General features: G+C 41.7%; 2 protein-coding genes across 4 annotated transcripts; both read left to right on the top strand.

Annotated features, from left to right (window-relative positions):
- The first annotated feature begins 235 nt into the window (after positions 1–235).
- Positions 236–11,424, top strand: LOC141509718 (formyl peptide receptor 2-like). 3 transcript variants are annotated; one of them, XM_074219452.1, is made up of 2 exons: positions 236–379; positions 5,312–11,424. In XM_074219452.1, the coding sequence occupies exon 2, from the start codon at positions 5,320–5,322 to the stop codon at positions 6,385–6,387; it is 1,068 nt and encodes a 355-aa protein (XP_074075553.1). In that variant the 5' UTR covers positions 236–379; positions 5,312–5,319; the 3' UTR covers positions 6,388–11,424. The 3 variants fall into 3 exon arrangements, with proteins under 3 accessions (XP_074075553.1, XP_074075556.1, XP_074075554.1); XM_074219455.1 differs by lacking the exon at positions 236–379 and adding an exon at positions 2,795–2,973; XM_074219453.1 differs by lacking the exon at positions 236–379 and adding an exon at positions 2,795–3,015.
- Positions 11,425–18,803: 7,379 nt separating this feature from the next.
- On the top strand, positions 18,804–24,613 carry LOC141508715 (N-formyl peptide receptor 2-like). The gene is made up of 2 exons (XM_074217564.1): positions 18,804–18,890; positions 23,858–24,613. Exons 1-2 carry the CDS (start codon positions 18,804–18,806, stop codon positions 24,611–24,613), a joined length of 843 nt encoding a protein of 280 aa, XP_074073665.1.
- The last annotated feature ends 1,132 nt before the right edge of the window (positions 24,614–25,745 follow it).

Here is a 25,745-nt window from a genome sequence, read left to right as displayed (position 1 = left end):
GGAGAGAGTCTAGGAACACAAGCTGGGGAAAGGTCTCAGTCTCCCTTTCCTTCTCTTTCTGTGCCCTACATCCCTATGCATGTCTCTGGATGGCCAAAGGAGACAGTGACGGGAGATGGAGACCTGGATTCCTGAGAGGGGTCAGGGGCCTCTGGGTTAGGAACTGAATCTGACAGTCTGCCAGGAGGAAGTGTGATGAGCTGAGTTCTTCCACCTCCTACTCATAACCAGAAAGTTGCCCTGATGGGGATTATGTGCTGTCTTGACCACAAATTATGCAATTGTGGATCAATCCCAGTTACTCCCTCCTTGTCCTTTAACTGAGGGCTGAATCAACTCCCAGAGGAGCCCAGAGATCAGTGAGGCATCGATGCACACGGTGAGTCTGGGCACCTGGATGGGGGGAGTCGGTGGAGGGGAGACTAAAGAAGAATCTGAATATCCAACTCTCCAAGAGGAGAGGGGGTGGCTGTAGGAGAGAAGAGAAAGTGTGTTCTGGGTCTCTTTCCCCAACTTGTAGACACTCTAGAGATCAGCAAATGACTCTCCTCTCCTCACTTAGAGGTCACTGAATCCATCTACATACACACATACACACACATACACACACACACACACACACACACACACACACACACACACACTCTTAAGTGAGCCTTAGAGAGTTGAAATGACTTGCCCAGAGTCTCACAACTAGCAGAGTTCAAACCCAGGTTTTCCTTAGGATATAAAGTTTAAGAGCTAAGAAGACCATATATAACTTGAAAAGTCTTTGGACAATCATTTCCAGATTTGAGCAGGATAAAACGTTAAAACATATAATGTCAGAGTTGGGAGGGGCCTGCCTAGAACATAGAATCCAGGTTAGAGTTTCTCTCTGTTGCTTCTCCTTTTATCACTGTGATTTCTCCTTCTCTGTATCTTTTGCTACATCATATTCCTATTCTATGGATATGCCTCAAAACTCTGTTTTGTATCTCCTCCTTCTTCTTCCTCTCTCTTCTTCTTTCTTCTTTCTCCTTCTTCTCCCTCTTTTCCTTCTCCTTCTCCTTCTCCTTCTTCTTCTCCTTCTTCTCCTCCTTCTTTTCTTCTCCTCCTTTGCCTCCTCCTCCTCCTTCCCCTTCCCCCTCCCCTTTTCCTTCCTTCCTCCTCCTCCTCCTCCTCCTCCTCCTCCTCCTCCTCCTCCTCCTCCTCCTCCTCCTCCTCCTCCTTCTTCTTCTTCTTCTTCTTCTTCTTCTTCTTCTCCTCCTCCTCCTCCTCCTCCTCCTCCTCCTCCTCCTTTTCTTCTCCTCTCTCCAGCCTCTTACTTGTTTCTCTTATCAACTTCTAAGACAGTAATTATCACTTTAGATGATTCCCAAACATTGATATTCAGCCCTAACATCTCTTCAGAACTTCAATTCAATGTTCTCAAACTGCCTGCTATATATCCCTGACAAACCATCTAATAGACTTCTCAAGCTCAGAAACAGAATGCTATATTTCCCTCTAAATCAAATTTCCCCATTTCTATTGATACCACAGAGTTTCTTTCCCTGACCCTCAACTACTATTATATTCAACTGGATTCTCAGTTCTGTTGACTTTCCACAACAATGACAGCTTTTGACACTATTCTTTCTATTTACCCAGCCTCCCCATACCCCACCCCTTGTTCAGACCTTTATCTAGTCCTCAATGCTTCTGACCTGAACTATTGCAATAGCCTCCCTGGCTCCACTTTCCAATTTATCCAAATGACTGCCCAGTTCATAGTCCTAAAACAAAGAATTTTTTTCACTACATTACTCGAAAATCTTCAGTGGCTCCCTAGTACCTGTAAAATAAAGTACAAAATTCTCAGCCTACATTTAGAGGCCAAGACCATCTGCCTCACATCTAACTTTTCCAATCCTATCCCTCTTCTTGAACTCACCATTACAAACTGGTCTGTAAGCTGTTCTCCATATCCTGCATCTCATCTCCAGATCTTTGTTCAAATAATCCTCTGAGTCTGCAATGCTGTCTCTACTCACCTTTATCTTATAACATCCTCAGCTCTCTTCAAGGACCAATGCAGGTGCCACCTTCCACATCAGGGTATTTCGCTATCTTCCCCACATCCTGTTATTAGTATTCTCTCTTTCTTTAAAATGAATCCATATTACATTTTATTTCCTTACTCAATTTTTAGCATAGACACATAGTAGGCACTTATTGACTTAAAATGCTTCTTGCTTATTGACTTAATATTGTACATGTATTGAATTCTTCCCATAGCATGTAAGCATGTTAAGGGCCAGCACCATTTCAATGTCTTTTTCTCCTCTGCAGTGAAATGGAGTGGATGGCTGCATAGCATTGATATCTCCTGAAGGAAAAATACACTACAGATTAGGTCTAAAAGGGACTAGAACACAGGATATCTAATCTTCAGAATTGGAAGAATCTTGGAACATAGATTAGATAGATAAATGGAGAGAGACAAAAATAGAGAAACAGAAAGTAAGATGGAGAGAAAGAAAGAGACAAAGAGAGCAGATGGAGCAATAGAAATGAAAATGGACAAAAAGAGAGCTAAAGAGAGGGAGAGAGGGAGGGAAAGGATGGAAAGAAGAAAAGAAGAAAGAAGGAAGGAAGGAAAAGAGAAAAGAGAAGAAAGTAAGAGGAAAAGAGTGATTGAGAGACAGACAGAAAACATTTTTAAGCAAACACTAAGTTAAGAACTGGGGCCTGAAATGCAAACAGCAAAATATCCCTTAACCTCAAAAACCTCTTTTGAAATAGGAAACCAACACATAACAGGAAGTAGAGAGCTGCAAAAGGAGAATTCTATGGTGTGCAGATGACCAATAAGTAGTGTAAAGGCTGGTTCCAGTGAAAATAAGGCAAAACTTGCTTCGCAGAACCCAGTGTTCCATCCATGGAGTCCAAGGTTCTATTGGGAAGGAGATGAAAACGAGAAGCAGAGGGCAGACAGCCTGGTGTGGAAAAGTAAATATGATTTAATATAAAGTCATTCCAAAAGCTTGGAAGGTAGGTAGGGACCAGATCTTGGAGGGTTTTAAATATCACTATGAGAATTTTGTATTTTATCCTAAAGGCAGTAAAGGAACTACTGAAAATGTTTGAGTAGGACAAAAATTGTGTTTTTGGACCATTACTGTAAGAAGCTCTATGGAGGATGGCTTGGAAAGGGGGAACCTGGAGATGGAAGAACTGTGATGAGATTATTTCAATAGTTTAGGCTAGAGGTAGAGACCAGAACTAGTATCCTAAGTGTCCTGAACAAGGGTAGAGACTGTATACGAGGAGTATTTAGGGTTGATGCTGGAAATGCAGTGAAGGGGGTGTTGACAAGACAGACAATTGTTGAATATGTTAAATATATTTAAATATAGTCACTGGTTGATAGGGAATAAACAAGAAAACTTCAAGTAGCAGAGCTGCTAGTGCTAGAAAGAAGTATCAGCTACAGATTATACTGGGGTTTCCTTTGGTCTGAGCCCAGCAGAGAGCTGACACTGGGGGAAATTTGTTCCTGTTTATCAAAAGAACATCCAGTGGTAACTAAGAATACAAATATTTCCTACAAATTTGGTGTACTACCTTTGTACCTTAAATCTATGGCCATTGCCGATTTATCTTGTCCTTTATTTACTGGGAAATGTACCCCAGATTTGAAAGGGGAGGAGTGGTAACTACTGTTCTTCCTATTTCATCTTACTAAAAACCTTTTCTAAGAAACTATTAAGCCTGGCTGATTATCAGTTGAAAACACACTAATGGGGGCTCTGAAGGAACAACACTAAAAAGCCAACCCATCAGAATTACTCCTAAAACCTTTGTCTCTCTGCTTTCATCTCTATTGTTCCCTCCTCCTTCTCTCTGCCTCTTTCTCTCTCTCCATCTGACCAACTAATGTGAGAGGGAATTAGGGAAGAAGGACCAGAAGGGGTATTTTATCTGCTTCTACTTTGACATAGTGGGCAAATCACAATTGACTAAGCTACTTGATATGTGAAACCATCCAAGTTTCTCTAAATTTCCTTATCTCTTATGTTCCATCCAGTTGATAAGACCTAACCATTTGCATACTTCCCCTTCTTCCTCCTGACACTGTCTCCACCCTAACAGGCCTTCAACTTCTCACACACACTCCCCCCCACCCAAATCCAATAGCTACTGATGGATTGGCCTGCCTCAAGGTTCTCCCTACTGCAATTCATCCTTCATTCAACCATGGATGATTTTCCTAAAGCTCAAGTCCTATGCCCTGTCTCTCTCTCTGCCTCTCTGTCTCTGGTTCTCTCTATCTCTCATACACACACACACACACACACACACACACACACACACACACACACACACACACCCATTCAAGAAATTCCAGTAGTTTCCTATTACCTCCAGGATCAAATATACCAAATGTTGTTTGGTTTCTTTCATTACCTAGTCCCCTACTACCTTTCCAATCTTTACATCTTTGATCCAGTGACTTGTTACATGAACAAGACCTTCTATCTCTCAGCTTCAGGCATTCTCTCTAATTCTCTCCTGCGACTGGAACACTCTCCACAACTCTGCCTATTGATCTCTTTGGTTTCCCTCAAGTCTCAAGTAAAATCCCATCCTTTCCTGAAAAGCTTCCTCAGCACCTCTTCATTCTGTTCATTATTTCCTAAATATCCTGTCTATAACTCACTCTGCATTTTGTAAGCTCCTGGAGGCCAGGGTTTGTCTTTTGCCCTTTTTTGGTATCCCCAATACTTAGCTGGTGATTAAACAATCTTTATTGATTGACCACCTGTTCTACTCTCAAAGGGAATTTCCAGTTCTGATGTCTTAGGAAATCCCCAAATTTCTTAATTTAGATCAGAGAAACAAAGACCCTAGACACCTTGAAGACCATTAAATCCAACCCTCTCTCAGGACACAAATGAGAATAATGAGAGTCAGGGAAAGGATTCTCACCACACCAGTAGCCAGGACTCAATATTATACTTAGGAAGCTTTGGGGGGAAATCTGTTGTAAATATTGAAATGAGTGAACCCCAGAATCTACAGGAGGAGGGGTCTGGACAGCATTAGTCATGGTTAAAAGGGAAGATTCTCTTGGGGAAAGTGACCAGAAGGGGTATTGGTCAGACCAGGGAAAGTATCAGATTGAGTGGCTGGAAACCTTGAAGGAAATCTATGGTCAGTTCCAGTCAGCAGACTCATTTGCTTTGTACCGGTCACTGTGTTTAGTGAAGGGGGTAGGGGGAGGAAAAGTAAAGCCAGTCCCTGCCCTCAAGAGGTTGACAAGCTAATGGTTATTGATGTGTTCTAGGTGTGATTATGATGGAGAACTCTTCAGTGCTCCCTCTAAACACTTCAGATGCCACTGACTACTACACTGAGTCACCCCGATCTGCCATCCACCAGGTCTTCTGGATCACTTCTCTCATCATCTACTGCTTAGCCTTTGTCCTGGGCATAATTGGCAATGGGCTGGTGATCTGGGTGGCAGGCTTCCGAATGATTCGCACAGTCACCACTGTTCTGTTCCTCAACCTGGCTTCAGCAGACTTCATCTTCACTGCCTTCCTGCCATTCCTCATCATTAGTACGATCCTGCAGCCCCACTGGCCCTTTGGTTGGTTCCTCTGCAAACTAATTAGCTCCCTGGCTAACATTAATATGTTTGCCAGTGTCTTCCTGCTGACCCTCATCTCTCTTGACCGCTGTGTCTCTATCCTCTGGCCATTATGGACCAGGAATCACCGCACACCTCCTCGGGCAGCCCTGGGAGCTGCAGGGGCCTGGACTTTTGCCCTAGCCTTCTCTATCCCATCGGTCATCTTCAGAACCACCGAGACCACAAAAGATGGAATCACCTTTTGTTACTCTGAACTTGACCCCTGGGATGAGGTAGAAGATGAAGAGGATTACTTCCTTTATGAAAGCCGCCACTGGACCCTGGTGCTCACTCGTTTCATCTTTGGTTTTGTGATTCCATTCCTCATCATCACTGTCTGCTACGGCCTCATCACAGTCAGACTCTGGAGTGGAATGAAGAAGGTCAAGTCCAGTCGACCCTTCAAAATACTCACCGCTGTGGTGGCCGCCTTCTTCCTCTGCTGGTTCCCTTTCCATGTGATGGGCATGATAGAAGCTTCTATCTACAAGCATCCACACCTTGAAGAGGTTCTTCCTTACCTGAGTCCTCTCTCCTCCTCCCTAGCTTTTGTCAACAGTTGCCTCAACCCTTTGCTCTATGTCTTCATTGGCCGGGACTTCAGGGAGAGACTGTTCAGGTCCCTGCCAGCTGCTCTAGAGAGGGCTCTGAGTGAGGAGTCAGCCCCGACTGGCACCACAGGCAATAGTTCTACTTTGACACCTGATCCTGAAACCAAGGGTCTATGAAGAGGTATATAATCTTCTGTTGTCTCTCTGTGGGGCCTGCCTTCATGTGGTCTGTGTTCTAAGATCTAAAAAAGATTTCCCAACTCTGACATTTTATATTTTAAGGTCACTCCTAGCTCTGATATATCAGGTTCTAAGGGCCCTCCCATCTTGATAATCCAGATTCTAACTATCCTTCCCTTCTGATATTTTAGGTTCAAAAGGTCCTCTTCCCATTGACATTTCCAGTTCTTTTTTTTTTAGGTTTTTGCAAGGCAAACAGGGTTAAGTGGCTTGCCCAAGGCCACACAGCTAGGTAATTATCAAGTGTCTGAGACCGGATTTGAACCCAGGTGCTCCTGACTCCAGGGCCGGTGCTACACTGCTCCACCTAGCTGCCCCGACATTTCCAGTTCTAAGCTTCCTCTCAACTTCTTGGTTCTAAAGGTCCTCCAACTTTTGACATTCTAAATTCCTAGGGTCCTGGCACCTCTAATACTCCAGGTTCAAAGGACCCTGCCACCTTTGGCATTTCCAATGAGAAGTTCACTCCTACCCCTGACAACTTCTGTTCTGAACACAGAATGTCATCTTTCATGTTATTTAGGCCCTTTCAGCTCTGCCATTTCCTGTTCTGTATTCTAAGGACTCACCAATTTCTACCTGACCTGACTCACTGATAGGTAAACATACTGAATCATAAAGAAAGAGGAATGGTTGAAGACTCTGATCCCCAGTTTCCCTTCTCCAGCCTTCCCAGAGGAAAGGCAATGCCATCCCAAACCCTTCCCTGCACTATGACAGATTTCTTGGGTTGCCTTCGGAAGCCCCCATTCCTTCTAGTAGATGACCCCTTCCTGCTGTGACTTTGGGGCCCCAGATTGTGACAAGTTTCCCAGAGTTTGCTCTCACAATAAACACTGGTCTCCTCTAGACCTTAGTCCTGCTCCCCCAGCCTTCCAGCCTCAACCTTGCCAACCTTCTCAGCACGGTCCTGGGGAAAAAGGCAAATACTGGGGTGAGGAAAGGTCTTTTCCTAGAACGGGGAAGGGAGAGGGCCAGGGAAGCAGCCTGAGAGAGATCACCAAAATCTGGACTTAGCTGAGTAGTAACCAATGGAGACTGAAGTTCCACTTGGTGACGTTGGGGCACCTTCAAGGTACCATGCCTTCTTTGAGGGGAATAGACAATTTGAGTTTTTTTTTATTGTTTCCACATCCCCAGATTTCCCCATCTCCTTCCAGAAAAGTCACTCCTTATAACAAAAAAAAACCCCAAAAAGGGAAGAAGGAGGGGATTGAAAAGAGGAAGATCAAAAGTCAATAAAATTACTCCCTTAAAAAAATGCTAGCTTTAATGTTTTTGTCAATCCCTCAGCGCCTCAGCAAAGCCAGGCACCACTATTTTTTTTGCCAGTGTTTTTCTGGCTCAGGGGTGATTCAGTGAGCCTGGCAGGGACCCCTTCCCCCAAGAAATTGGGTCTAGAGATGAAGTCATACCCCATGGGTCACACTCAGGGAGAGTCACTTCCCTGGTGGGTCTGGCCTTTTGCCTAAAACCTCAATCTGGCCCTTTCTGAAATTCTAAATAGAGACTCGCCTAGGGGGACATTTTCAAGCACATGAAAACAGAACTGCAAGGAACCTTAGACATTCATTTTACAGATGAAAATATGGAGGGGTTTTTTTGGATTTGTCTTTGTAAGTTCTGACACCTGTCTTCGTGCCTTGTAAACAGTTGACATTGAACTCACATGAGATAGCTAACTGCCTGTTGTGAGGATCAAATGAGAAAGTATTTGGAAAAACCTCTTAGCAGAATTCCTGGCAAACAGTAGGCACTATATAGTTTCCTATTACCTCTTCTTTCCCCTTTTCCTGAGCATTATAGGGGGAAAGAAGTTTGCCTAAGGGCCTTAACGAAAGAGGAAGGATTTGAACCTAGGTCTAGGTGATATAATGGAGTCGAGAACCTGAGTTCAAATTCAACCTCAGACACTTGACGCTAGTTGTGTGACCTTGGGCAATTTACTTAACCCTGCTTGCCTTGCAACTGGCCACTGAATCAGGAGAAAATGAGACTGGTGACGCAGCACAGCATTCTCTCACTTAAATCCAATTCACTTGCTCATCATATCATCACCTCCCTGATGTCACAATCTTCTTCAAGAAGGAAGGAAAAGCATCCATCAATCAATGATTCACTATCCAGTGCTCTCCATTATTCAATAATGTCTTACCCATTGGCTGTGGGAACACAGGAGAGGGCTAAGAAGCCTTGCTTTCTAGGGATTCAAAGTCCACAGATGGACATTGGTCTTCATGCTCTGAAGTCCCTCAAAGTCTAAGTCCTCCTATCCTTTCCTGGTGGGTCTGGATTGCAGAGCTGGAAAGACGAAAGGTCAGAGATGGAAGAGATTTCAGAACAGAATTTCAGAGCTGGGTTGAAAAGCATGAATCTTTGGGATGTCAAAAACAATCCACCAGGGGGGCAGCTAGGTGGAGTCACCCTGGAGTCAGAAGGACCTGAGTTCAAATCTAGTCTCAGACACTTTAATTTCCTAGCTGTGTGACCTTATTCATTGCCTTGCAAAAAGAGAGAGAGAGAGAGAGAGAGAGAGAGAGAGAGAGAGAGAGAGTCCACCAGGTGGTCCTCTAGTATCCCTCTCTGACTATGTCCCAGGGACAGAAACAGGTAGGTTGGGACTAAGGAGACATCTTCTGCACTCACACTCTCTTCTTCCTAACCAGAATGTCCACTTAAAGAGTTCTTGTGAGAAATAAAGGCCATCTACATTTAGCCACTATAGCAAATGATTTTCCCCAGAAGGATTGCATATATCCTCTCCCTCATCACTGAACCCAGTCTGAGTTCAAAGAACTGGGGGCATCCTTGGAGAGAGGGAGTTTGCACCTCAGCCCCTCTCCCGGGAGCCTGTTAACAAGCAATGGTGTTATATTTCTATAAGTGAATAAAGCAGCAATAGAAAATGTTGATCGTGACATGATTCTAACAATAGGAAACAACAAACAACAAAAATGATCTCTCTATCATATGATTCACAATAATTCTATATGACTTGAGGGCCACCCACAAAGAGTAATGGGAAAAAATGTTCTGATCAGGGAAAAGCCACACAGCCCTCCCCACCCCAGAGGCCTACAACAGTGCTGCCTCCCTCATCACCAGGCAAGACAGAATGATTTCACCTGTTGGAGTCTTTTTCTATGGAATACTTAGTTCTGGCTCATTGATTAATTAAAAAGGTTTTCATCAATATGTATCAAATGGACAGGAAACTGCCCAGAGACCTGGGCATGCTGTGAATCTTGGAAACAGAGTACCACCTTCACATATTTTTGGAAGGAGATTTACCAAGTCTTCACGTTTTTATTTAAGGGAAAGAATATATTGTGCATGCTTTTTTGGATTGGGCAATCCTTCCCTTTTCACAGCAAAATCTGGCATTTACATACTTAAATACTCAATGTTTGGAAATGTGCTTCACATACAGTATTTCATTTGAGTAGTGTCTCAATAAACCTTTAAAGTAGTCATTTAATATTCTTATCCCCTCTCTTGTGTATTTCCTGGTATACTCAAATCGGTATAATTTTTCTGATTGAGAAATTTGCATTAATGAAAGGGTTTACTCAGTTCACTATTTGTGATACCCTTGTTTTCTCTTCAAGTCCCATAACTTTTTTTTGTTTTTGTAAGACAATGGGGTTAAGTGACATGCCCAAGGCCATGCAGCTAGGTAATTATTAAGTGTCTAAGGTCCGATTTGAACTCAGGTCCTGCTAACTCAAGGACTAGTGCTCTTTCCACTGCCCCACTTATCTGCCCCGTGATACTTTTTTGTACAATCGAAGGAGGGAAAGACACCAATCTTGGACAAGCCTCCCTCCTTTCAGGGTTATTGACCAAGGCGGTGCTTTTGTTTTGTACTCCGGATCAGCTTATCGGAGGATAGGATGTGGGAAGAGAGGAAATTCTAATCTAGCACCCCTCTTGAAGACAGTTGGGTGGCTTGGTGGGCATAGTACTGGGGTTGGAAGTAGTAAGACCTGAGTTCAAATCCAGCCTCAGAAACTTACTAGCTGTATGCTCCTAGGCAAGACTGGAAGATGGAAATGGTAAACTATTCCAGTATCTTTGCCAAAAAAACTCCATGGACACTATTGGTTTGTTATGGTCTATGGAGTCACAGATCAGACTCAACTGAACAACAAAACAATCCTTCTTGGAAAGAGGAGAAAACCAACAATACCCAATCTCTTGATGCTCTGGAACGTTTTTGCTCCTCCCTTAGCTTTGCTGTCTTTTTTCTCTCTTCAGAGGTGGTCTTGATATCAAATCATATGTATACATGCCAACTTATTTGAGATAGATTTAGACAACATGTATGGAAATAGAGCACACACACACACACACACACACACACACAAACAATTCAAAAAAAATGGTTGGCTCTAATTGCCCCTAAGCTGTAAAAACCGTTTTACATATTTTGTCAAAATTTCCAAAATCATTCTTCTTCCCATCAGCCCAGACCAACTCTGTTTTGTGATGTTAAACTGAAAAGTCATCCTAGAGAAGAGGGTCAGAGGTCGACAAGAATGCTTGGGGGAGAGGGGGTGTGCTGCTGAGAGACAGGGTCCAGCTCATGTAGAGAAAGTCTGGAATCCCCATGTCTGTTCCACAGTGCTCCCTGGGGATACGGTGGGATGCCCCCGCAGACCCCAGGAGGCGGCCGGCCGGGGACCAGGAGACAGGTCCTGGAGGTTGCTGGCCACCATCCCCCTGCCTTCTGGCTTCCTCTTCCCCTTCCTTCTCTCCCCTGCTTCCTTCTGGAGCCTTTTCCTCTTGACCTTGCAGCAGAGCTTCCTCTGCCACAAACGATGCCAGAGGTGGAGATGGAGAAGCAGCGGGAGAGGACCGCAAGAGTAACTCGGCCGCCGGGGGCATCTAGTGGCCAGTGCGGGTACTGCGGCCCTTACAAAGCATCGATGCAGACTTACTACCAAGGCCCAGGCGCGTAGCTCCCCTGTGGTGACATCTGGTGGCAAATTCAGGTATTGCATCCACTTGATGCAACTCTCCTGGGGGTCATTAAACCAGGAGTGACATGCCATCGCCCTAGAAGGTGCCCGGGCATGAGTTCTCTGGTAGCCTCCAGCGTCCTCCGTGGAATAGGAGGGAGAAGAGAGCGTCTTGGCTGCAAAGTGGCCTCCTGTTCTAGGGCTCAAAGGAGGTAGCCTTCCATGGGATTTCAAAGGGATTTGACAGGTCCTTTGCATGATAGAGGAAAAATGTCACAGCCAGAAATATTGAGTGTCTTCTCTCCAACAGCAGAATGGAATAATAAAGGCAGGAGATGTCGATCAATGCCATGCTCCTTCTAGGAAATTTGGATTTTGAAAAACAGCTTTCCATTTTGTATTGTTTTGGAGAAGGAGGGAGGGAGGACTAGAAGTAGTAGTAGGTTTAATCTGCAAGGATGCAGATGTCAGCTCAATGTAAGGGGCTGCTGAGAAGCACCTTGAACTAGAGCTGACCGATCCCTGACGCATGCTATTTCTGTGACCATGGACAAATCATCTAAATTATCCATGTCCTAGACCAGTGCTCTCCAACTACTTTGACAGTACCCCTCGATTAGAAGAAAAAAAAAATTCCGGATCTGGAGTCAGGAATACTCATCTTTCTGAATTTAAAACCAAACTCTGACACTTATCTGGGCAAGTCACTTAACCCTGATTACCTTCCTTTCCTCATCTGTAAAATGAGCTGGAGAAGAAAATGGCAAAACCACTTTAGTAGCTTTGCCAAGAAAACTCCAAACTCACAGAGAGCTGAACAGGACTTAAAAAAAACAACTGAACAACAAAAACACAACTGTTTTAATGTTACATTATGAAACTCACACAAAAAATACACCAAAAAGGAAATAAAGGTGAAATACCCAATTTTAAAACTTTTATTTTCTTTTTTTTTTTTTGCAAAGCAATGGGTTAAGTGACTTGCCCAAGACCACACAGCTAGGTAATTATTAAGTGTCTGAGGCCAGATTTGAACTCAGGTACTCCTGACTCCAGGGCCAGTGCTCTATCCACTGTGCAACCCAGCTGCCCCTAAAGTTTTTATTTTCAATGGTACAAAAGTCTTTTTTGCTTTTACTAAAATATTAATATTTTAATCTTTAAACCCTGATATATCTTGATCATTTCACAGTCTTTAATGCTCTCTGTTTACTTCTCAGAATTTATAATGCATTCAGTGTAACTTCAGTCCCATAGTCCTTTGGAATGGGACTCTCTCCTCATGGCTGAAGATAAATGTCCTACCCTGTGGGAGGGTGGGTCAGAGTTGGTGGGGTCTTCTTGGAATGCTTTTCCAAGCTTCCAGTCCAAAAGATAGAAGAATAGGATAACCCACTTCAGGATGCTGAAGGATAAGGTTCTAGGAATACAAGAGAGCTTCTGGCAGTCTCCATCATGGCCCTATCTATCTCCATCTTTCTACTCTAGAGACTATAGGGAATTTCCTCTCTGGTGAGATCTAAAACTCTCTTAATTAAACTGAGTTTTCTTGCTCCCAATGGGAAAACTTTCACACTATATTATCTGGTACATATTCCCCTTTGTGTTCGTTCTCTAATATTTATTTTGCTACTGATTTGGATAAATGGATTTCTTTCCTAATCAATATGTATATTCATTGTGTAACTGGTATTGGGACAGGAAATCAGTCAAACCCTGAATATCCAACTTGGAGAAACCCCCTCCCAATAATGAAGTTAGCTCCAATCTGCGATTCATATCCCCTAAAGTCTAGACCAATAGTATTTAAGGGAGTAAAGAGATATAATTTTATCCCAGTATTCCCTTTCTCTGAGGAGAGCATATTGGCTAAGCTTCTGGTCCCAACCTTCTGCTTTCTCTCCTGGCAGGAATTAAATCTCCTTTGGAGAAAAGTGGGAGGTGAGGGTGGGAAAAGAAAGCTGGAGATATCAATTCTACCTCCCTTAGAGTCACACAAAGATAACTTCATGCCCACATATTGGGCTTCAATATGTGACAATTTCCTGTTTTAAAATTCTACATATTTTACCTAATTATTAAGAAATATTTCACAAAATAAATCACTGTTTCTTAAAAAAATTTTTTTTTTAGTTTTTGCAAGGCAATGAGGTTAAGTAGCTTGTACTCCTGGCTCCAGGGCCAGTGCTCTATCCACTGCACCACCTAGCCACCCCCTTAAAATTTTTTTAAAAATCATAATGATTAATGTCATTACTATAATAACAACAAACTTATTGTAAAATTCTTTCTAAAGAAGGGAAATTAAATAGTTGACATCTAAGTTCATATGTGACTCACTCATCATACTGAGTAGGACAGATGACATCCTCAGTTACATAAGTTATTCTCTATTATGATGGAATGCTATCATATTCAACTGGAATATTTTCATTTTGTATTTTTCGTGCTTGTGTTTATTTCACTATACACAGTTATGCAAAAAAAATTAATGCAATTTGGGGGGGGGGGGGTGCAAGGTAACAGGGTTAAGTGACTTGCCCAAAGTCACACAGCTACGTAGGTATTAAGTGTCTGAGGGTTTATTTGAACTCAGGTCCTCCTGACAGAATCAGTGTTCTATCCACTGCGCCACCTACCTGGCCCTGAAATGCAATTTTTAATATGAAAATATTGTTGTAGGTTTATATCAATTTAAAAGTGAGTTCCTGGGGCAGCTATGTGGTGCAATGGATAGAGCACCGACCCTGGAGTCAGGAGTACCTGAGTTCAAAATCCAGCCTCAGACACTTAATAATTACGTAGCTGTGTGGCCTTGGGCAAGTCACTTAACCCCGTTGCCTTGCAAAAATTTAAAAAGAAAAAAAAGAAAAGAAAAGTGAGTTCTACTTGGTTTTATTTTCTTGAATTAGAATATATATATATATATATATATATAAATATATAATACAAGTAGTTATTTTAATTTTGAGAGTTACTTTATTTGAGGTTTCAAAAAACATGGTACTGTGAGATATACAGTAGCAACATTCCATACTCCAGTTTATTTATATATAGAGAGAGTTGACTCAAAATTAATATTTTAAAATAACAATTTTAACTTTAATAAAAAGCTACAAAATTATCTTAAAAAATATCGATTTCTTGAAAAGAAAGATCTTTATGAGAAATTTTATGAGGGACCATTTTCCATGTGATATGCTCCAAAACAAAATGTTCTTTTCACTTTGGTGCTGCTTAATTACTCAAAGTTTTTATTCTGTTACATGCCATTGCAAAAAAGGGTAACTATTTCCATTTTTCTTGAAATCTGTATTAATGGGGTGGGATAAAAGACTGCTGCGTTATATTCTACCTCCTAGGTATTAATTATTGATTGGTGTTGAAAATACTCTGAAAATGAAGGCATGGATATTTGTGACTTGTTAAGGGACTGTGGTAGCCTGAATACAAGTGAGGCGATCAGTATAAACTGTTTTTCTGGAACATCTGACTAATAGTGTTGTGAATGGCCAAGAGGATGGGTGGGAGTCTTCACTCTAACTTTCAGGGTGGATAGAACTGAAACCAGAGTGGCAAAATGGTTCACAGGAGTAATTCAGATTTAAACAGTCTTTTCAACTCTTTACAGTTAAGGGTTCTAAATATTTCTTATGAAACGAGTGCTTATTCTAAATATTTATTGACAGATCCATAATATGGACCCATGAATTCTGGAATGCACTTTTTGAACAGATTATTTATATAGAAGGGCCCAAAAGAACTACATTCTCAGAGACTGAAGGATCTAGCAAGCATGATTGATTGTTCAGTCATGGTCAGTATTCTTGCAAAGAATGTGAAGAATGGGGAAAGTATATCAGGACTGGAGATGACCAGATATTATCCTAATTTTTTTAAGTCTTTTTTTTGACAAGGCAGTGGGGTTAAGTGATTTGCCCAAGGTCACACAGCTAGGTAATTATTAAGTGTCTGAGGCTACATTTCAACTCAGGTCCTCCTGTCTCCAGGGCCGGTGCTCCATTCACCAAGCCACCTAGCTGCTCTATCCTAATTTTAAAAAAAAAAAAAGGAAGAGATTAAAGTCTCTAAAACTGTAAACCAAGAATAGTCGATTTAATTTCTGACAAAAGTCTGGAACAAAATCCTAAATGAATGAATAGTGAATGTCTAGAAAGGGATATGGCGATCACAAAGAGCCAGCTTGGCTTCTTCACAATATGTCCAGCTAGGTGGTGCAGTGGATGGATTACTTGGCTTGAAGTCAGCAAGATCTGAGTTCAGATCTGACCTCTGACACTTACTAGCTATGTAAGCCTGAGCAAATCACTTAATCTCAGCTTCTGATGATAGCTCCAACATCCAAGCGTTATCATGAGGATCAGGTGAAATGATCATTCTAAAGTGTTTAGTGGTTATTATTATTGTAGACTGATAGTAAAGCTCACCCCCCTTCACAGGACTAGCACAATGGACTAGAGTTGCCAAATGACACAATCACTTCTGGACATGGCCAATGTGGGTGATTTGTTTTGGTGGACAATGCTTGTCTTATGGAGGAAGGGAAAGAGATTCAAGAAACAGAAAGGAAAGATATCAATAAGACATTAAGAAATACACAGAAGAAAGTCAAAGTTGAGAAGGGAAAGCAAAAACATTGTAATTTTGTTACTATCTTGTTAAATTCAATATAATTTAAGCTATAGATAGAAATTCACAGGTTCACATAAATCTTATTTTTTAATATTAAAATGTTTGTGAATGCTGATGACTGAAATTTGCTGTACCTACTCAATCACATCCAACTCTTTGTGACCCCCTTTGGGGTTTTCTTGGAAAAACTACTGGAGTGATTTGCCATTTCCTTCTCCATTTTACAAATGAGGAAACTGAGACAAGCAGAGGTAAATGATGTGCTCAGGGTGACACAACTGAGATTTGAACTCATGAAGATGAGTCTTTCTGAGTCCAGGTACAGCACTATCCACTGAGTCATCTAGCAACCTGCTGATGAGTTGAAAATTCACACTAAAAAAAAATGGAAAAAGAGAAGAGGAAAAAACAAACCTATATGACACCCAAGTAACCTTGTGTTCTTTGACAAGATTGTGAAACTAGAAGGTTCTAAGCATGATAGAAGTATAGGACAGCTTGACTTCCACAAACTATTTGACAAAGTTTTCAAGGCAGCAGTCAATAACTTTTATTAAGTACCTACTACATGACTGTGTTAAGTCCTGGGAGTACAAAGGAAAGCAAAGGATCTCTGTCTAATGAGGGAAATAAGATATAAAAAATTGTAATTGAAACTTAGGGGGTGCCCATCAATTGAGGAATGGCTAAATAAATTATGATTTGTGAATGTGATAGAATACTAGTGTGTTGAAGAATGATGAAGGCAATGGGAAAAATTGGGATATTTTAGATTTTCAACAACAACTTAATAAATGAAACTCAGGTATTTCAATAGGAAAAAGTTACTGAGACACACAGCGCAACCTCTAAGCTAAAATATGAGACTCTATAAAAAATAAATGTAAATATGTAGACTAAGGTTCAAAAAATCAGTTTTATAAAGACAAGCCAGGGGGAGGGAAGGGAGGTATGATTGGATGAATTTAATCTCTCTGGAAGAGATTTGGAATCAGTAAACTTCATAGCAATTAAGTATTGTTATGACATAGTAGCTAAAAGTACTAATTCAATTTTTAGATGTAATAAACTGAGCACAATATTCTAAAATCGGGGAATTTGGGATGACTGGTGGTGATCACTGTTGTTGCTGCTATTTGTTCAGTCATATCTAGCTCTTTATAACCCTATGGGTGTCAGTGTCTGTCCATGGGGATAAGTCCACCAGATAAAGTAAGATATTTGTAAAAAATCTCTTAGAACAGTGCTAAGGCATAATAATAATAATAATATTCCTATCAATGAAAGCTATATGTATAACTATAATATAAACCAGAAGAAAACACACTGACTTGGCAAGTGCCTAGCATAAAACCATGTATGTCCAGGACTCCAACCAAAACAACGCTAATATGGCACCTTTCCTCCCTCCTCCTTGGTCAGACCACAAGTAGAGCTAACATTCTGTTCTGAGTGCCATACTGTAAGAAGGACATCAGTAAGATGGAGATGATCCAGGCTGGACAAGTCCCTCAAAATCATAGCCTATGAAGATTGATTGGAGGAATTGGGGTGGAAGGAAATCATGCCAGGCACCATCTCATCATGTTCAGTCTAAGTAGAAAGTTTAAAGATTATCAATAGCAATTCATAGATGTAGCAACCCCCCAGAGATAACTCTAATATCAATTAGCCAGTTGCTATTGATTGGCTTTTACAAAAGGACAGTGGTTGAGAAAATGTAGCAAAAACCAAAGTGCAAACTCTCCTCCCAAATCAGGAGTCACCTTTTCTCCCTCCATATATGCGCCTTCCCTGGGAGTAGGGACTCAAAGTTTAAGTGGTTGGCACCAAACAGTTCTCTAATCCCCCAACCCAGGGAAAGCTCCCCTGATGCAAATGTGAAATGACTACTTTTGATGTCCACCTAGCACTCAACTTTCACCTGTGACTCCAAGAAACTATAGCATATCTAGCAGTTATGCCCCTATAAACTATCTTGCCAGGTGGTGAGGATAACTGGTGGCTTCAAACTCATCAGTGAGTTGGGGGTGGGGGGTGTCTACTCCAAGCATGCAAAGATTTCCTCCAGTGGAATGGGTGGATGAGAACAATTTGTTCCAAAGTCCATGAAGGCAACTGAAGCACTCACTGTGGAATGCTTTGGGCTTGGTTAGAGATCAAAGATGTCAAGGTCATCTAATGCATTGCAGGACATCACCAGCCGTCTTGCCTGAAAATCCCTCCTCACTGAAATATTCAAGGTTCCCCCAAACAAGAGGTCTAATCTGATTTGGAAGAAGGATATGGAAGAGTTCCACATTGATTATTTAAGTAGTTTAATAAGCAAAGTGAGATACATCATTGCAATCTAGGGTAGTGACTAAACAAGGCATTGGAATTCTTGCAAACCCCCCCCAACCCTCATCATAATTATAGAATTCAAACAAAGGAAAGAGGCATTATAGGGTTTGTTAGTGCAAATTGGTTGATCTTTTGGGGTTTCCTCTGCTCAGCACTAGCCTTGAGACTCAGACACCTAAATAGAATCCTAGGCATGGGAAAACTTGTACTAGTCACCATGGTCAGTATGTTTTCTTTTGACTTATATTAATTTTGTTTTATATTATTCATAGTTTTCATTGATAGGGACACTATTATTATTATTATTATTATTGCTTTCTAAAAGAAATTTTTGCTAGAAAATCCACATTATTCATGACCTTTGCTGCTAGAGACTTTTACTAGGAAAACCACATTATGGTTTCACTGCTTAAAGGTACACATCATGATGGCTTTCACCTACAAGGACCCCACACCAGTCATCTGGTGACTCTGGAGGAGAGGGTGAGACTGAGAAGTTTATGCAATTCTGCTTCACTTAAATCCAGTTCACCCAAACATCATCTTATGCTGTCATTGTTCCTCCTCAAAACATGGCCAAACAACAATATTTGGTAGATTTTCATTTATCTTTTTATCACTTGGAGGAGGGTAGGAAGGGAATGTCGTTTTTTTCTTCCCTTCCTGAAGGCCCCAGTTCTGCAGGTGGCATAGACAGTGATCCAGTCATTCTGTTGCTTTTAAGACAGGGTATCGCAGCTGCTAAGTTGATTCTCTTAAAGGCTGGGTTCTGCAGGTGCTTCCACAGAGCTAGTTTTTCCATGTATTCTGGTGCTGGGTTACAAGTGGATTCTGCCACTCACTCCACTTACTGGACCTCTGTGGACTCCTCCAACCTTTCAAAGCCCACAAGTGTGTAACCTAGGCCAGCCCATCTCCAGATGCTCAATCCCCTGTGTTCAGGAAAATAATATACACAAAAGACCAAAGTCATCTGTCATCCCCAGAAACTCTTCTTTACTTGAAAGCTTCCAGGTCCAGGAACCCTTCATTCCCAACATCTGTATTTCCTCAACTTTCTGCTTCACGTTTGGGCCACACTCTTTGTTTTCCTTGAATTTTAAGTATTCTAAACCTAATAAAAATAAAATAAAATGGGCACTTCCATATACATTACAGAATAGAGGAAAAAAGCTTGCACATGAAATGCTCGATTTCTGTTATATACACTAATTGACTTTTCTTTTCAACTATATGTAACAAACCTGTCCAAAGGTTACTTATGGCAGGACCCTAAAGGATAGCTTAGGAGTCTGCAAGCTTCCTACTCAGAGGGAGATGTGAATGGGAATAGACTGAGAGAACTCTGAGTCCTCTACCCTGAGGAAGTACAAAGAATTGGGGATGGGGGTGGGAGGAAGAAGGGGGCAGAAGAGAGACAGGTGAAAGGTCAGGTACAGTATGATGAATGGTAGAAAGGGTACCTTGGGGCAAAGTCAGCCCCAGCTCCTCTCTCTCTCCCTCTCCCTATCTCTCCTTCTCCTTCTCCCCTCCCCCTCCTCTCCTCTCTCTCTGTGTCACACACACACACACACACACACACACACACACACACACACACACATGCGTGCGCGCACACACAGCTCTTAATTTCTAGTATTTGCATTCTCATGCCCCAGAAACTGACAAAAAATGAATTTTCCCCTAGTAAGGTATTCTCTGTTCAATCAAGTGGAGATCTTTTTCTTTTCCTTCCGAGTTAAAGAACTAATTCACTTTTCTATATTCTCTCATCTGCTCTAATCTGTAGCACTCCTCTATTCCTATGTAATGCATGCCAGGATAAGTATATTTGCCTAGTAAGGGAGATTGTATTTTTATGTAACCAGAATTTGTTGAAGGGGAGTTCAACTCAGTTCAAGTAGCCTATTGCTTACTCTAAAATGACCAGTAAAAATGTCTCTAAAAGATTCTAAATGAGACAAACATGAGTATAGTCAATTAGTGTATATAACAGAATATTTGAGAGATGGTAGCTAGATATAATATAATTTGTTTTATCATATCATAAAGTATTATATATAGAATATATGATATGACATGATGTAATATGATTAATATAATATAATTCAATAACAAGACTTTGGAAAAAGAGAGTAGAGAGAAGAATTCTAGCTATGGTCTTCCTCTCGTCCTCTACAAAAAGAAACAAACAAAAAGAAACATGCATTCTTAAGAGATCAGAGTTAGGATCAAGGATATCTGAAATCCTATGAGCTGGAAAGAATCAAGATTCCAAAATCCTTGGTGGTATGGTGGAGAGAGGGATGGCAGCCCTGGGAAGGATTTTAGAGCATAGAACAAAGAGGATGTTGATGTTGAAGGGTTCCTTAGAAGAGAGAGCTCAGATTGTCAGAACTAGGATAGCCTTTAGAACATAGAATGTCAAATGTGAGAGGAATATAAGAAAGATGAATGTCACAAGTAGGAAGGATCGTAGAAGAAAAAATTTAGAATATATCCTTAAGGGTTCCTAGTCTATAAACTGAGAATGTCAGTTCTTGTAGAAGCCTTAGTGTCAGACTGTGGAGGCCCTTGGAATATGACATATCAGAACAAGGAATGGCAGAAACAGGAGTGCCACCAGAACTCAGAATTAGCCAAAAATGAAAGAAAAATAATAAGGAACTGAGAAGGCTCTTAGAACACAAAACATATAGAATGTCAGGTCTGGTGGGGTTCTTAGAACTTAGATCATGGAAAAATCAGAGCTGGGAGGGCCCTTAAAACATGAACCATAACAGCTGGGAGGTCTTGTGGAACAGCATATGTCAGAGATGAACACAAAACATTCAGTGTCAGACCTGGAAGAGCCTTAGAACTTTACATCTGAAAGGTCCTTGAAGCATAAAATGTCAGATCTGGAAGGACCTTTAGGAAATACAATGATAGAGTTTGGAGGACCCATGAAACATGGAAAGTCAGAGTTGTGAAGTCCATTAGAATACAGAACACCCAACATCAGAGCTAGGAGGGCCCTTAGAAAATGGAATGCAAGAGAAAGAAGCAAAACTGTAACTTGGAATTTGGGGCCCAGATTAAGGATCCCAAATCATACCCAAGGTAGGAGGGTAGGAGAGATAATGTTCTAACTCACTTAGGGGGACTGACTCAACATCCCAGGGTGGGGGGGGGAGAGTAAGAGGCAGATAGACCACCATGGCTAAGAAGAAGCCATTCCCCCTATTTACCACCTTGGAGTTCCAATTTTAACTGGTCATTTCTGTTTGTTTCTCCCTTAAAGCACCCATTCAGTTCAAGGTTCCAGCCAATGTTGGGTCACCTACCTTCATCATGACTTTGGAAAGAAGAGCTATTGGAGATCAAACAGAGAATGTCAGGGCTAGGAAAGACTCTAGAAAGAATCAACTCCTGAACTGATTCCTAGGTTTACTCTATGAGAGAAAACTGAAATTCATGGGGTTGTCTTAACAGAGATACCAGAGTGGTTTGCCATTTCCTTCTCCAGTATGTTCCCAATTGATAGATGAGGAACTGAAGCCAACAAAGTGAAGCGACTTGCCCAGGGTTACACAGATGGCAAGTATCTGAGGCCAAATTTGAACTCAAACCTTCTTGACTAGCTAGTTGTCCTCTAGAATTTAGTAGGTACTGAACAAAGATTTGATTCTTTCCTTTTGGGTTCTAAATCGGACGTCTTGTCTTGAGGTTCCTCCCACCTTCTGCCATTCCATATTTTCAGACCTCTGCCAACTTTGACATTCTATGTTCTAAAGTCATTCCCAGCTCTGAAGCTCTATGTTCTAAGGTCACTCATAACTCTGACATTCCCAGTTCGAAGGGTCTTTCCCTGCTCTGTCAATCTTGCTCTAATATCCTTCCTGTGCTAAATACAGAATGATGTGACCTATGTTGTTATTGGGACTTTCAAGTTCTGGCATTTCATGTTTTGCATCTCAATAAATAGTAAATAAATACACTGAGGAATCAAGGACAGAAAATTGTGCCAGGTCAGGTGGTGAATGCAAAGCACACTAAAGAGGAGAAAGTGTCATCCTTTATCTTAGGATTCAGTGACCCTCCTTCACTTCTGACTGCTCCATTTTGGCTAAGTTTCTTGAGAAGGATGTCCACCCTAGGTATCTCCACTCTTCTTCTCATTCTCTGCTAAGATCTCTGAAATCTGATTTTCAATCACAGCATTCAACTGAAAATGCCCTCTCCCAAGTTGTCTTTAATCTCTTCATTGTCAAATTGAATGACCTTTTCTCAGTCAATATCATCCTTGAGAAGCCTTCATTTCCCTCATTTTTCAGGTCCTCACTGAGACTTGGATACTTCAAGATGGTGCTGCTTCAATACCACTACTGGGTCTCTACCCTGAAGAGATGATGAAAAAGGGTAAAAACATCACTTGTACAAAAATATTCATAGCAGCCCTGTTTGTAGTGGCAAAGAATTGGAATTTAAGTAAATGTCCTTCAATTGGGGAATGGCTTAGCAAACTGTGGTCTATGTATGTCATGGAACACTATTGTTCTATTAGAAACCAGGAGGGACTGGATTTCAGGGAAGCCTGGAGGGATTTGCATGAACTGATGCTGAGTGAGATGAGCAGAACCAGAAAAACACTGTACACCCTAACAGCAACATGGGGGTGATGTTCAACCTTGAAGGACTCGCTCATTCCATCAGTGCAATGATCAGGGACAATTTGGGGCTGTCTGCAATGGAGAATACCATCTGTATCCAGAGAAACAACTGAGCAGTTTGAACAAAGTCCGAGGACTATTCCCTTTAATTTAGGAAAAACACAGATATCTTATTGTCTGATCTTGTTACCTCTTAGATTTTTTGTCTCTTCCTTAAGGATATGACTTCTCTCTCATCACACCCAATTTGGATCAATGTACAACATGGAAACAAAGTAAAGACTGACAGATTGCTTTCAGTGGGGGGGGGTGGGGGAGGGAAGTAAGATGGGGGGGAATTGTAAAACTCAAATAATATCTTTAATAAAAATTTTAAAAAATGGTGCTACTTCCCAGTCCCCATTGCCCATTAATTATGGTACATTTACTACATGGTCCTTGGAGGAGGAGTTGGAATACTCCTTGCTCCCAATGGATACTTCTAGACTTTTCCAGATTGTGAGATCCTTGAGGCCAGAAACTGGTTTTGCCTTCTTTCGTCTGCCCAGTGCTTAGCATAGTGTCTGGAGCTTAATAAGAGAGTTAGTAAACCAGTCAATAAATATGTATTAAGTGTATCAACATGTCCCAAACTGAGCTCATTATCTTCCTCCCCAAAATCCTCCTCTCTTACTACTGAGAGCACCCTCAGTCTCCCAGGTTTCAAGTCCACAACTCAGGTGTCATCCTTGGGCCCTCACACTCTCTCTCTCTCTCATCTCTCATATTCAATCTTACCATGTTATTTCCCTACTCAAGAATCTCCAATGTCATCCTATTGCCAGTGTCTTCCTGCTGACCCTCATCTCTCTTGACCGCTGCGTCTCTGTCCTCTGGCCGTTGTGGTCCAGGAAACACCGCACACCACATCGGGCAGCTCTGGGTGCTATAGGAGCCTGGATTTTTGCCTTGGCCTTTACTATACCAACAGTCAACTTCAGGACCACAGAGGTTGGAGTGAATGACATTGACTATTGCTACTATGAATTTACTCCCTGGATTGGGACAAGAGATAATACAGTATACAATGATGCCCTGTATAAAGGCCACCAGTGGCCACTGGCACTCAGCCGCTTCATCCTCAGTTTTGTGATTCCACTCCTCATCATCAGTGTCTGCTGTGGCCTCATCACAGTCAAACTCTTGAGTAGAATAAACAAGATCAAGTCCAGACGACCCTTCAAGATCCTCACAGCTGTGGTGGCCGCCTTCTTCCTCTGCTGGTTCCCTTGCCACCTGGAGCGCCTAATAGAAGCTTCTATCTGCAGCCATCCACAGCTTACAAAGGTTCTGCCCTACCTGAGCATTCTCTCCACCCCCCTGATATTTGTCAACAGTTGCCTCAACCCTTTACTCTATGTCTTTGTGGGCCAGGACTTCAGGGAGAGACTGCTCAGGTCCCTGCCAGCTGCCCTAGAGAAGGCTCTGAGTGAAGAGTCAGCCCCGCCTGGCACCACAGGCAATAGTTCCACCTTGGCATCTCCTGACAAAAATGCAAAGTCCCAGGATCTATGAGGAAGCACCTTTTGTCTGGTCTTTCTGAGAGCCTTGTCTGATAGTCTTTTTTCTCCTCCTAACAGTCTGTGAACTGTGTTCCAATTTCTAAAGCCCTTTCTGGCTCTTATCTGCTGCTTTTTCAACCTCTCCCTCTTCATTAATTGTAGCCAATATACCTTTTGATGATAATATTCCATGTTCTATGCCAGATGGTTCCTCCATGTAGGCTCTGGTCTTCTATATTCTATGCTCTAAAGACTCACCAGCTCCTACTGCTTGACAAACTCTACTATTAACTCCATATAAAAGCCTTCCTGGATAAGACACAGGCCTAGATATCCACTGGTCTAGCCATCCTTATAGCTAAAAGAAAGGCCCCTTCCTTCAGTCCCCTGTGGTGGATGGAGGTGTCATCATGCAACATTTGATTCCATCATTTTCATTCACCCCCTATTCAAATGCTCTCTGGTTTTGAAACCTACTCTCATAATTTCCAACCTCCTCTTTCACAAAGTTCCTTCCACTGGTTCCTTTGGATCAGGAGAAATTGTTCCATCCTTTCAATTAGTCAAATAAACACTAATGGTTTTGAACAATACTTGCCCTTCCTTCTCAGGTAATAGCTTCTGATGCCCATTGGTGTTGGGCTGGGCATGAGAGGTCCTCCATAAGGGACTAGAAGTGAGAAGAAGAGAGAAATAGCCTGTAGTCAGAAGAGAGATCTGGGATTGATTCCTTATTCCATCCCTGTGAGACCTTGGCAAAGAATTTCTTCTCTCTGCACCTTGGCTTCCTTCTCTATAAAATCAAACAGAGTTGGCACTCGGTGAGTCTTTGGGAACCTTATTTCTATTTCTTATTTCTTACCTTATTTTGTTATCAATGACTGGTTATGGGCTACCTGAGTGAATTGGACAAGGACTCTTCCCTTCAGTAATCTGACCTATGGTCTGTATCCCAAAGCAAACATAAAAAAAAGAAGACCCACATGTTCAAAAACAATTGTAGAAATTCTTTTGGTAATGGTAAAGAATTGGAAATGGAAGAGATGTTGCTTCATTAAGGAATGGTTAAACAAGTTGTTGTATATGAATGTAATGGAATGATATTGCACTATAAGACATAAAGAGCAGAATGAGAAGCAAAGCAC

Source organism: Macrotis lagotis, chromosome 1 (assembly GCF_037893015.1).
Source record: "Macrotis lagotis isolate mMagLag1 chromosome 1, bilby.v1.9.chrom.fasta, whole genome shotgun sequence".
NCBI lineage: Eukaryota > Metazoa > Chordata > Mammalia > Peramelemorphia > Peramelidae > Macrotis > Macrotis lagotis.
This window is presented reverse-complemented; position numbering and strand designations above follow the sequence as displayed.